At 34.5% G+C, this 13139-nt stretch overlaps 1 protein-coding gene across 4 annotated transcripts; it reads right to left on the minus strand.

The window, feature by feature from the left end:
• Positions 1 to 202: 202 nt before the first annotated feature.
• CAHbeta (carbonic anhydrase beta) lies at positions 203 to 9506 on the minus strand. 4 transcript variants are annotated; one of them, XM_067790782.1, is made up of 4 exons: positions 9098 to 9506; positions 8256 to 8340; positions 6851 to 7038; positions 203 to 1468 (listed from the first exon to the last, which is right to left on the minus strand). In XM_067790782.1, the coding sequence occupies exons 1-4, from the start codon at positions 9188 to 9190 to the stop codon at positions 1418 to 1420; spliced, it is 417 nt and encodes a 138-aa protein (XP_067646883.1). In that variant the 5' UTR covers positions 9191 to 9506; the 3' UTR covers positions 203 to 1417. The 4 variants fall into 4 exon arrangements, with proteins under 4 accessions (XP_067646883.1, XP_067646872.1, XP_067646863.1 ...); XM_067790771.1 differs by lacking the exon at positions 203 to 1468 and adding an exon at positions 3236 to 3770 and having other exon boundaries at positions 8260 to 8340; XM_067790762.1 differs by lacking the exon at positions 203 to 1468 and adding an exon at positions 3236 to 3770.
• Positions 9507 to 13139: the final 3633 nt, after the last annotated feature.

Here is a 13139-nt window from a genome sequence, read left to right on the forward strand (position 1 = left end):
ACGGGCTGTATTGACGTTGCACTGTTTCCACAAATAAGCCAAATATTTGATTTTGTTTGTATAAAAGTGCCCACAAAGATTTAACTCTTCGCATCGCACGACAGTAATTTTTCCACTTTGTACCAGATATTTGGCAATTACGGACTCCAAACGGCTAACGGCCTCCATCATCAAAAACGGCGGTCCTATTTGCCAAGCAGTCATTTAAAAACAAATATGCGCCACACATCATGCTATCTGACGTTTCTTACAAGTACTATACGACGACGAGCCGAGTTGTCTGCGAAGGGCCTTAGTATATGCGGGGAGCCTATTTGCTGACTTTGCTAAATTATTTGTGCCTAAGCCTAGTTGGGGTCGAGTTTGTATGGTCAACGCGCAAAAACTGATTTTCGGCTCTGCTATTAAAATTATCGAATAAAAGCTAGACTGCCATTTTTACAGTGTAACTCACGTGTGTAATTTAGTGAAATTCCGCTTATTCCAAACTTTCTGCTAACGTTCGAATCCCTAAACTGTTGAGTAAATAACTCCAATATTCAATAATGCAAAATCGTCTTTATTAGACTACTTTGAGAGTACTTCACAATAACTCTTACTTCACAACTAATTGCGGGTTTAAATCAAACTGCTTGCTTACTACTCAGCTTTCGCTGCTTTTATACTCTCTGTTGCCTCGTCCACCCATTTCCCATGAGGTCTAGTAACTTCGCGAACTTCATGCTTGGTTACCAGCCATATACGTACATACATGTATATTTGCAGTTTATAGTCTCTCACATAGCCATATGCGTGTGTATATGTGAGTACTACTTCGGCTGATGGTGAGTATCTCTCCTGCTGCCTTGTATGTACATGTGTAAATGATGATTGATTTGTTTACGTACATACAAGTGGCTGCTTAGTATCGAATTAGGGATGCTAGTATCACTCAGTGATGAGAATATTCGTCACAATATGTTTGTTTGAATGTAGAGTCAACTGGGGTAGCTTTGACTATGGACATTTTCGACTTCGGCTCAAAACAAATAATAATAAATCAAACAGTTTTACTTTCAATGAAGTTGGGTAGTTATCGCTAAAATGCAAATTAATCCCCAAATACTTGGACCGTAATTAATCGAAACATCTAGATTTTTTGCAATAATATTGATCGAAACATGTTTCGAGACTTTTTTCTTTTTTCGAGATATATATCTTACTATTACATTATAAATATAACCAATACTGGCCAGCAATAGGGGGAGGCCTAACTTTATATTTAATGAACTTATACCAATTTCACGCAGAAAATTAATAAAATCACAATTTTTTTTAATGAAATAAAAAATATTTTCCTTTCACACAGGGTCCTTTGTTTCTTTAACGAGCAGCCAAAAAATAGAAATGCTTAGGTAAATAAATTAATTGTTGTGAACTAGGGCCATATGAGGTACATTTGGCACCTTCGAGTTCGGGCCATTGAATCCTGTAAAAAACGTAACAGAAAATGAGGAGCAGGTGTAAGTTACAACAATTACGTTTCGAGCAATACTAGCCGTGTTTTTTTACACGTATATACGTCTACATTTGCGCTTAACCTCACTTAGATAATGTTTTGGAGACCTATCTAGCGGCAGTGGTTAAACAACTAGCTACAGAACATGTTGTACCAAAAAGCGGGACACACACCTCTGTTGGCCATAGTGTATAGCCTATAGCTTAATCGGTTGCAGTGAATAGTGGGCACACGCCATTTGTAGAGGTGAAACATAGAGACATATTTCAGTTGCATCTGAGTATAATGCGTTTTGAAATTTAGGAGTACTAATTTTCTGCGCAGCAATTTCATAAATGTAGATAAAGTTTAACGCTTAGCTGTCCATATAAAGTTTAAGCGCATATGTATATAGATATAAAATAAAAATAAAATAAGCAAATTTTCAGCAATTCCTTTATATAAATGGACAAAAATCAACGAAAAATGTCTCCTTATATAAAGACATATTCTTGCTAAACTTAGACTTTTAAATTTTGACATAGAAATTGCAAAAATATTTATGAGAAGTAAAAATATAAAAATGGAGCGCAAATTACTTGTATTGGAAAGTTGGTAGGAAAAGAGATATTAGTCAATCAATTGCGCTCCACCTTTATATTTTTACTTTTCATAAATATTTTTGCAATTTCTGTCAAAATTTAAAAATCAAAGTTTAGCAAGAATATGTCTTTATATAAGGAGACATTTTTGCTGACTTTTGTCCATTTATATAAAGGAAGTCCTTAAAATTTTTTTATTTTATTTTTATTTTCTCCTTTTTTACATTTTCTCGGTGTCTTAACCTATCTGTTAAGTTTTAAGCTTGTAGCTCAATGAGAACTTACATAAAAATCAATCCCAAAATTCCCTCCGTTCCGTTTGATTTTTCTAATTATGTATCTCTGTCCGTGCGCACCCTAGCGAAACTTTTTGTAGTGTGTCATCGGCTGTCATCGACCTCTGAATTAAGCTCTACATTTTTAGCCTCTAGCTACTTAAATTATTATCTAATTTTTTCGATCCGTGCGCCACCTAACGGAATTTTTTTCTCCTTTTGTTCCTTTGTCACGGTGTCTTAACCTGTCTCTGAGGTTTCATGTTTGTAGCTCAAAGAGAAGTTACTTTAAAATCGATTTGAAAACATCAAATTTCAAAATTCTTATCTAAATATTTCGATCCGTGCGCCACCTAACGGATTTTTTCTCCTTTTCTTAAATTTTCTCGGCATATTGTCCTATCTGTGAAGTTTCACAGTTGCAGCTCAATGAGAACTTACATAAAAATCAATCCCAAATTCCCGCCGTTTCGTACGATTTTCCTAAATGTCTCTTCACGTGTGCCCCCTACCGAATCTTTTTGTATCGTGTCATCGGCCTCTGTATTAAGTTTGAAATTTCAAGTCTCTAGCTCATCGAGAAGTTATTTAAAAGCTGATTTGAAAATTTTCAAATTCTTATCTAATTATTTCGATCCGTGTGCCACCTAACCGATTTTTTTGCCTTTTGTTGCATTTTCACGGTGTTCTAACCTATGTGTAAACTTTCACGTTTATAGCTCAATGAGCAGTTACTTAAAATCGATTGCAAGATTTGTATGAAAAGCGGACAAACATTCAACCGACCTAATATAAAGGAAGTAAAAAACACAGCTATGGTTTCAAAAAGGCAGATGTAAAAGGTGCCCCAGTTTACCCTATGTAAGAAGTTGCATAGAATATTTCAAAATAAGCTAGTGGCTTTTATATAAATGTACATAAGTGAAAACTTCCTACATTTTTTTTTCTACTATTCCCAATTCTTATCACAGTCACGATTCGTTTATTCCACGTGGTTTTTTAAATCCTATATAATCATGAATAATAACGTCGCACTTCGTCAGTCAGCCGCGTCACCGTACTTTCGTCCACTGGCATAAAACGTTTAGCACCACGACTAAAATAGTAAATGTCTCCTGTGTAAATATCAAACCAAAGCGCGTGTATATGAAGATCATGCGATTCTAGTCGCCGTTTCAAGAAGCCATACGAAGCCACATTCGACATTTGTTCCAAAGTATTTATCTGTGATAATTTGTCTTCTATTGCAAATTTATCTTCTTCATCAATATAAGCGACAAACCGACGCAGAGGCGTTTCCGAAGAGAATATCAATGGGCCTTGCATACCGACATCGCGCCAAGCTTTGAAACGTTCTAGACTACTATTGGCATGCGTATACATCCAAGAGCGGAGTGGCGATAGACGGCGATTAAGCTGAAAATAGTGAAAGCAGTAATTGTTAGAAAATAGCGGGTAGAACTAGTTAAAACTTTTATAAAAAAAATGGATTAACATTTTTTGTTATTTTATATCATATTTTCTGTAAAGGTAAATATTATTTTTAATATAAATTATAAATATCAATTATATTTGAATTATTTTAAAAATATCTGCAAATAACAGTTATTTTCGAATTTCATGTTACGAGCCGTACCCGTGCGCATCTTGCGCAATCAATCTAAATATCAACAGAAATCAGCTGTTCTATCAAGCAATTAAAACTTACTGCTTGCGCTGCCATCTAGCGTATGATAGCAACTGCCAGTAATGCAGTGCAAATATTCACAATAGTGCCATAGTACAAATAGATTTCTTTATGTGCTCGCAAGCGTTTATTTTTAGCAAATTTTTTAAATAAAATATAGCTAAACAAAAGCACTAAGACCAAAATTGCCCAAAGCACGCTAATAGCCGAATATCCATCTTTACAACCAAAACTTTATTTATAGATTTGGATTCCAAATAAGAGCGAATACGTTTCCGTTTGCGCGTAAAAAACGCTTATCCTCGCTTAGATAATGCTTAGGAGACCCATCTAGCGGCAGTGGTTAAATAACTAGCTACATAACAGGGTGTACCTAAAATCGGAGACACAAACCTCTGGTGGCCATAATGTGTAACATTTAGCTGAATCAGTTGCGATGAATAGTGGACACGCATATAATACATAGAATTAGTGTAGAGGGTGAAACATATACACATATTTCAGTTACATCTGAGTATAATGCGTATTGAAATTTAGTAGTACAAATTTTATGCGCAGGAATTTCAGATGTGTATTTAGCAGTCCATATAAAGTTTAAGCGTAAACGTCTATGGATGTAAAAAACACAGCTAATATATCTATATGATAAATATTGTGATAACAGTTTTTGATGAATTTAATACGCACAAGTCATCAAAACCTCTCACTCAATCATTTTATCGAAATCCGATTCTGTTCAAGTTTCAGTCCCAGTTTCGACTCCGGTTCCGGTGCTTACCAGTTTTGGTTCCAGCATTGATTCTCTTAAGTTTACAGCGTCGGTTCCGGTTACGTCCAGCTTTAGTTTTGGTTTCAGGCTCTCTTTCGCAAAATAATTCGCTCTTTCGATTTCTTTAAGTCTGCAGTTTTGGTTTCAGTATCGGATCTAGAAGTTTTCAGTCCCCGCCTTTTCAAGTTACGATTTCTTTAGGTTATCAGTTTTTGGTTTCAGTATCAGATCTAGTTTCGTTAAGTTTACAGTTTCGATACTAGTTTTGTTAAGTTGCTAGCTATGGTTTCAGTTTTGACTTCTTCAGGTTTTGATTTCTTTAGGCTTGCAGTTTCCGTTTCAGTGTTAGATCTAGTTTCGTTAAGTTGCTAGGTTTGGTTTCAGCCTCGGTTCAAGTTTTAGTTCCAGCTTCTTCTACTTTGCAGTTTTGGTTTCAATATCGAATATATTTTCGTTAAGTTGGTAGCTTTCGTTTCAGCCACGGTTCATGCCGGCTTCTGCAAGTTTCGGTTTCAGTAACGGATATAGTTTCGTTAAGTTTGCAGTTTCGGTCTCAGTATCGGATCTAGTTTCGTTATGTTGCTAGCTTTTAGCCTCGATTCAAGTTTCAGTCTCCACCTCTTCAAGTTACGATTTCTTTAAGTTATCAGTTTTTGGTTTCAGGTTGGGATCTAGTTTCGTTAAGTTTACAGTTTCGATTCCAGTTTTGTTAAGGTGCTAGCTCTGGTTTCAGTCTGGGTACAAGTTTCAGTTTTGGCTTGTTCAGGCTTGCAGTTTCCGCTTCAGTGTTAGATCTAGTTTCGTTAATTTGCTAGGTTTGGTTTCAGCCTCGTTTCAAGTGTTAGTTACGGCTTCTTCTAGTTTGCAGTTTTGGTTTCAATATCGAATCTATTTTCGTTAAGTTGCTAGCTTCCGTTTTAGCTTCGGTTCATGCCGGCTTCTGCAAGTTTCGGTTTCAGTATCGGATATAGTTTCGTTAAGTTTGCAGTTTGGGTCTCAGTATCGGATCTAGTTTCGTTACGTTGCTAGCTTTTAGCCTCGATTCAAGTTTCAGTGCCTGCTTCTTCAAGTTTCGATTTCTTTAAGTTTGTGGCTTCAGTTTCAGTCTCGGATCTATTTTCGTTAAGTTGCTAGCTTTGGTTTCAGCTTCAGTTCAAGCTTCTGCAAATTTGCAGTTTTGTTTTCAGTATCGGATTTAGTTTCGTTAAGTTACCAGCACTGGTTTCAGATTTCTTAAGTTGCTAATTACGGTTTCGTTAAGTTTCTATTTTTAAAATCAGTTTTGTAAATTTTCAACTTTTGGCTACATTAAGTTTTCAGTGTCGGTCTCGTGAAGTTTCTAGTTTCTTTATTAAAAAAAAAAGTCTCGTTAAGTTAGCAGTTTCCAATTGAGTATTGAGTCCTGTTTTTGTTTCGTTAAGATTACAGTTTTTGTTTCCGGGTTGTATTTAGTTACGGTTTTGTTACGTCCCGATTTCAGCTTCAGTCTCATATCTAGTTTCAGTTCTGGCTCCATAAAATTTCCATTCGGGCTTCGTTTCTTCTTGTTTCAGTTTAGGATACTGCTTCAGTTTCGGTAAGTTCCCAGTGTACGCATCAGACCCTGTTTCGAATTCGTCAAGTTTCCAGTCTTATTTTCCATAAGTTTTAAGTTTTGGCTTCGTTTAGATTCCAGTTACAGTATCGGACTCTGTTTCGGTTCGGTCAAGTTCCCCTTATCGGCTTCAACCACGCTTTCAGTTTCAGTATCTAGTACTGTTTACAGTTTGTTTATCGAGTGCCAGTTTGGCTAAGCTTCCAGTTTCGTTTTTGGCTGATACCATCATTGTTAACACATTTTAAGTCAAGGAAGCTAGGCTAAGGTAATCTTTATTAAGAATGTCTATTTGAAAATCCCTGCATATAATCACATTCTCATAATGTATAGAAAACTCAGACAATTTCTGAAATAGGTTTGCTAGCTCAGGGGACTATCTCAAATCTCAAGTCTCTGAGTTATGCCATTTTGGCACAGATAGCGTCAAATATATACAAACTTACTTGTGATGAATATTCTTCATCCTCCAGTTTATAAAGCAAGTTCATTGCCTTACAATCGCTATGGCCGCATACAATAATATGACGTATATCGTTAATCACGCAACCTAATTCTAATGCAGCCGGTTCACAACTAAAATATTCATCTTGAAAATGACCAGCATTCGGTATCACATTTCCCGCATTGCGCACTAACCGATATATGTGAAGAGATAAAAATAGTTACGAAATTATATTATATTAATCAATTAGGAAAGGGTAATTATTAGGGCGGGTCAAATTGTATGGGGGAAAAAACTTCAGGTTCACATCCAGTTTCTGAATCTATGGGTCATACTGAGTAATATTGTCCATGGCACCATAGGTCTGAAATGAATTTCGAGCCTTCCTAATTTTGTTAGAAAATATTTTTTTTTAGAAATTTTTATTATTATTTTTGTTAGAAAATATCTTGGGCTATTTACAAATTGAATTTCCAATATGGAAAAGTAAAATATTCGTCGATTTTTGCAACAAATTCGTCAATTTTCCCAAAAAGAAGCGATAAAATGCGAAAGATAGTAGGAAAGCGCCTTATAGCGACGAATATTTTACTTTTCCATATTGCAAATTCAATTTTTAAATAGCCTAAAATATTTTCTAACAAAAATAATAATAAAAATTAAAAAAAAAAAATATTTTCTAACAAAATTAGGGAGGCTCGAAATTCATTTCAGACCTATGGTCCCATGGGCACTATTACTCAGTATGACCCATAGATTCAGAAACTGGATGTGCCTTTTCAACAATAAATTTGAGCCACCCTAAATGCTTAAAATGGTTCATACCATACATGTTAAATTCCAATTAGAATTAGTAATTGATGCAATTAGTTTATATTCTCTAATTCATTAAACAACTAGAAATAGTTCAACTAATTCCAATTAGATAATTGAAATTTTTTTCTAATGGTAAATCTAATTGCAATTAGTTGCCATTAGCAAAAAAAAATGGTTTATCTTTACAATTAGAAATCTAATTGACTTCTGCTAATGCAATTAGATATTCAATTAGCTCGAATTAGAACCAATTATTTATATTTATTTACATCATTATTCGGTCACTTCAATCATTCTTTGAAAAAACTTTATCTTTATCAAAATAATTGATTCTAATTCGAGCTAATTGAATATCTAATTGCATTAGCAGAAGTCAATTAAATTTATAATTGTAAAGGTAAACCAATTTTTTTTTGCTAATGGCAACTAATTGCAATTAGATTTACCATTAGAAAAAAAAATTTCATTTTTCTAATGGGAATTAGTTGAACTATTTCTAATTGTTTAATGAATTAGAGAATTTCGCAAATGAAGTTTAATTAGCAATCATTAGCATTATCTAATCATTACTTAACATCTATGGTTCATACCTACAAACATATCGCCAACATGTGTGTCCGTATAACGAGTTGGTATCATACGACTGTCCATGCATGTGAAGAAAACGGCTTTGGGCTAGATAGATTCCATGTGATATTAGATAGTTAAGAAAAATTAAAGCATTTAATTTAATATCACATACATATATTCAGTATATATAGAAGTAAAGATAACGACAGATAAAGCCAGTTGGATTCTAAAAACGCAGAATAAATATAAATCCGATTTCCGTTTCTAACACTATTAAAAAACAAGTAAGGAAGGCTAAGTTCGGGTGTAACCGAACATTACATACTCAGCTGAGAGCTTTGGAGACAAATGGATACATACAAATGGTAATACTAAAAAGTGGAGCAACTTGCCTTTGCTATCTTTCTTCAGCTATCAATTGGTTTTATTTGAATATTTTTTTAAATATGAAAATTTGATTAAATTTGAACGCATTTCTTTATCATTTTTTTAAATCATCTCTGAAATATTTTCGAAGCATTCCTAATTATGACTCCGATAATAGTCCGAAATTGTAACCAAGGGTGACGTTTTTTGGAACGATTTTCCTTCATCCTTTGTCAAATAAGGGAAAATCACCATGTAGGAAAATGAACCTCGGGTAACCCTGGAATGTGTTTGTGTGACATGGGTATCAAATGAAAGGTGTTAATGAGTATTTTAAAAGGGAGTGGGCCTTAGTTCTATAGGTGGACGCCTTTCGAGATATCGCCATAAAGGTGGACCAGGGTCAATTCCGTAACTGTGAAAAACTGGAAAATGTACACTTGTTGAAAACTCATTCGGGTATGTGTACATACATAGCTAATACATTGCTACAAACCTCTGGGTTATCACGAACTTTTTGAAATTCCTTCACCATTTGTTCGCGTGTCGTATTCCGATAACGCATTATACCACGCAATATACGCTCCATATCATTTATTTCTTAACTTTCCCGCTATTCTTTAACCATATGAATGCCCTTCAAATTCAGACACTAGATATATGTGCACTAGTAGCTACACATATGCATACTTAAACTTATTTTATAAACTTTTATTTTAGATGCTTCATCGATGCATAAAAATCATTAATTATAACACTATGACTTTGAGTAAAGTACCCACTTAGCAAATAAATGAATAAAAGCAAATAAATAAAAGCAACAAAAAAATAAGCTAATCTCCATCAACAACAACTAGAATTTCGAACGTTTTTCGACACTTTCCTAATCCCGACTAAACTACTGAAAGCGTGTTTCGTCTGACGCTGCTAAAAACTCATTCAACTCAGACGGAGCGCATGTTTTTATACTCAGTTGAGCAGAGCTCACAGAGTATATTAACTTTGATTGGATAACGGCTGGTTGTACAGGTATAAAGGAATCGAGATAGATATAGACTTCCATATATCAAAATCATCAGGATCGAAAAAAATTTGATTGAGCCATGTCCGTCCGTCCGTCCGTCCGTCCGTTAACACGATAACTTGAGTAAATTTTGAGGTATCTTGATGAAATTTGGTATGTAGGTTCCTGAGCACTCATCTCTATTTAAAATTAACGATATCGGACTATAACCACGCCCACTTTCTCGATATCGAAAATTTCGAAAAACCGAAAAAGTGCGATAAATCATTACCAAAGACGGATAAAGCGATGAAACTTGGTAGGTGAGTTGAGCTTATGACGCAGAATAGAAAATTAGTAAAATTTTGGACAATGGGTGTGGCACCGCCCACTTTTAAAAGAAGGTAATTTAAAAATTTTGCAAGCTGTAATTTGGCATTCGTTGAAGATATCATGATGAAATTTGGCAGGAACGTTACTCCTATTACTGTATGTATGCTAAATAAAAATTAGCAAAATCGGAGAACGACCACGCCCACTTTAAAAAAAAAAATTTTTTTTAAGTAAAATTTTAACAAAATATTTAAAATCTTTACAGTATATAAGTAAAATATGTCAACATTCAACTCCAGTAATGATATGGTGCAATAAAATACAAAAGAAAAGAAAATTTCGAAATGGGCGTGGCTGCGCCCTTTTTCCTTTAATTTGTCTAGGATACTTTTAATGCCATAAGTCTAATAAAAATTTACCAATCCATGTGAAATTTGGTAGGGGCTTAGATTCTAGGACGATAACTTATTTCTGTGAAAAAGGGCGAAATCGGTTCAAGCCACACCCAGTTTTTATACACAGTCGACCGTCTGTCCTTCCGCTCGGCCGTTAACACGATAACTTGAGCAAAAATCGACATATCTTTACTGAACTTAGTTCACGTACTTATCCGAACTCACTTTGAATTGGTATAAAAAATGGCCGAAATCCGACTATGACCACGCATACTTTTTCGATATCGAAAATTACGAAAAATGAAAAAAATGCCATAATTCTATACCAAATACGAAAAAAGGGATGAAACATGGTAATTGGAAAAATATAACTTTAGAAAAAACTTTGTAAAATGGGTGTGACACCTACCATATTAAGTAGAAGAAAATGAAAAAGTTCTGCAGGGCGAAATAAAAAACCCTTGAAATCTTGGCAGGAATACTGTTCGTGGTATTACATATATAAATAAATTAGCGGTATCCAACAGATCATGTTCTGGGTCACCCTGGTCCACATTTTGGTCGATACCTGGAAAACGCCTTCACATATACAACTACCACCACTCCCTTTTAAAACCCTCATTAATACATTTAATTTGATACCCATATCGTACAAACACATTCTATAGAACGAAGGCCCACTCCCTTTTAAAAAGACTCATTAACACCTTTCATTGGATACCCATATCGTACAAACAAAGTCTAGAGTCACCCCTGGTCCACCTTTATGGCGATATCCCTAAATGGCGTCCACCTATAGAACTATGGCCCACTCCCTCATAAAATACACTTTAATGCCTTTCATTTGATACACATGTCATACAAACACATTCTAGGGTGACCCTCGGTTCATTTTCCTACATGGTTGTTTTCCCTTATGTTGTCACCATAGCTCTCAACTGAGTATCCAATGTTCGGTTACACCCGAACTTAACCTTCCTTACTTGTTTATATAGTTTTTTTTTTTTTTTTGTTTTACGCTTTATTCTATATTGCATGGCGGAACGATACAAGGTGGCAGCATCGGACAGCTGATTATAACCTTTTTTTATTTGATTTGATACATCAACTTCCGGCGCAGTACGATTTTGACATTTGTCCATCGAATTTACAAAAACAAAGTACATGGAATTTTTATTTATGTTTGTAGGTATGTCACCATGCTGCCACCTTATGTCGTTCCGCCATGCTTTATTGTTATTGCGAAATTTTTTTTTGCTCTCAGCGTTTGATTACTTCCTAAAATGTAGGACCAAAATTTTATTTTTTTTTTTTGTTACGACTGGAGTATGAAAAAACGTTCTTTGAAAGCTTTGCTCTTGCATTGTTATTGTATTCGAGAGTAAATCGTTGGCTACTCTGAGTGAACACGACTAGCAGTCCGCTCAAAAATTCAGTGACTTTGCTTTTGAAGGCGAGCTGGTGGGCAAACAAAGTTTATACGCGCTCCCCAGAACGCAACACACTTTTGAGCGCCAACTAACCGGTCTCAGTTGAGCCACACCACATACATATGTATACGTATGTATGATTTTTTAAGTTTTTTCTTAGTCTTACCTGAAGCTCGTATACTTTACGCCAGAGTCGGCCACACAAATTCTAAAACAATTGCATAAGTGTGTGTAAAAATTGAGTGACAACTCCCCACAGTGTGCTAAAAGAAAATGTGGACTGTGAAGTTTGAAATTAAAAAGGACTTTGGTTATTTGATTTCAAGCTAATCCTGACTATATTTACTTATATTCGTATAACTAAGAACGCGGAGGTCGAGCTAGTCAGATACAACTTTTTTATAAAAGAAGGTATGGTGTTTATTCAATGCAAATTTACTTAAAAAAATTCACTTTTTCATTAAGAAAGAACTATAAAACAAAGTAAATGTAAAGATAGAAATATATATTTTCAAAACATAATAAAGTTATTCAATAAAAAAAAGATTTATGAAAATTAATAAAACTAAGTAGAACGTATAAAAAAATATTTATATTAAATTGTCAATATTTATTAATAATTAATTAATTATTATTAATTATTAATAATTAATATTTAAATTGTCAATATTAATATGTATGTTGAAAGGAACTTAATAATACTAACTAAAACGTATTAAAAGTCACTTTAACATTGCAGCATATGGTTTTTATTATTTGCCCAAAAGTAGCATGGACTTTTCCTTTTGGATTCACTGTTGAATTTAGTGAGTGACAAGCGAAAGCAAACGATCCTGATCACACATCGTTAGTGGCGGTGTGAAAATACGAACTCAAATTGCACAATGTGCAACTTTGGCCGGCTTTGCTTTACGCGGTTCACCAGAAAAGTGTTATTTTGAAGTTGAGGTGTACCTGCGACTTTCTTGCATTAAATTACTTACTTAATTGGCGCTAAAGGCTCCATTACTGATACTTAGCATAGACTTGACTTGACTTGGCGTAAACTTGGTAACTTAGCCACGATTATAATCCACTTGGCGCATAAAATCAGCGTTGAAATTTATTTTTAAATAAATGTCAATTTGTATGACAAAATGTCAAAATGAAATGGAAACAAACAAATGGCATCTCAAAATGTAACCGTCACTTAGAACTTACATAGAAAATCAAAATTCAACAGACTTCTAAGTCAAGTTAAGTTTTGAGTAATCAGTAACATGCAATGTTAATTTAACAGAACTGTAAGTGACAGTTCGCAAGCCAAGTCACGTCTATGCTAAGTATCAGTAATGGAGCCTTAAGTTGTTTAAACGGTTAAGGCGCGCCAGTCTCTTC

This window comes from Eurosta solidaginis, chromosome 1 (assembly GCF_040869045.1).
Source record: "Eurosta solidaginis isolate ZX-2024a chromosome 1, ASM4086904v1, whole genome shotgun sequence".
Lineage (NCBI taxonomy): Eukaryota > Metazoa > Arthropoda > Insecta > Diptera > Tephritidae > Eurosta > Eurosta solidaginis.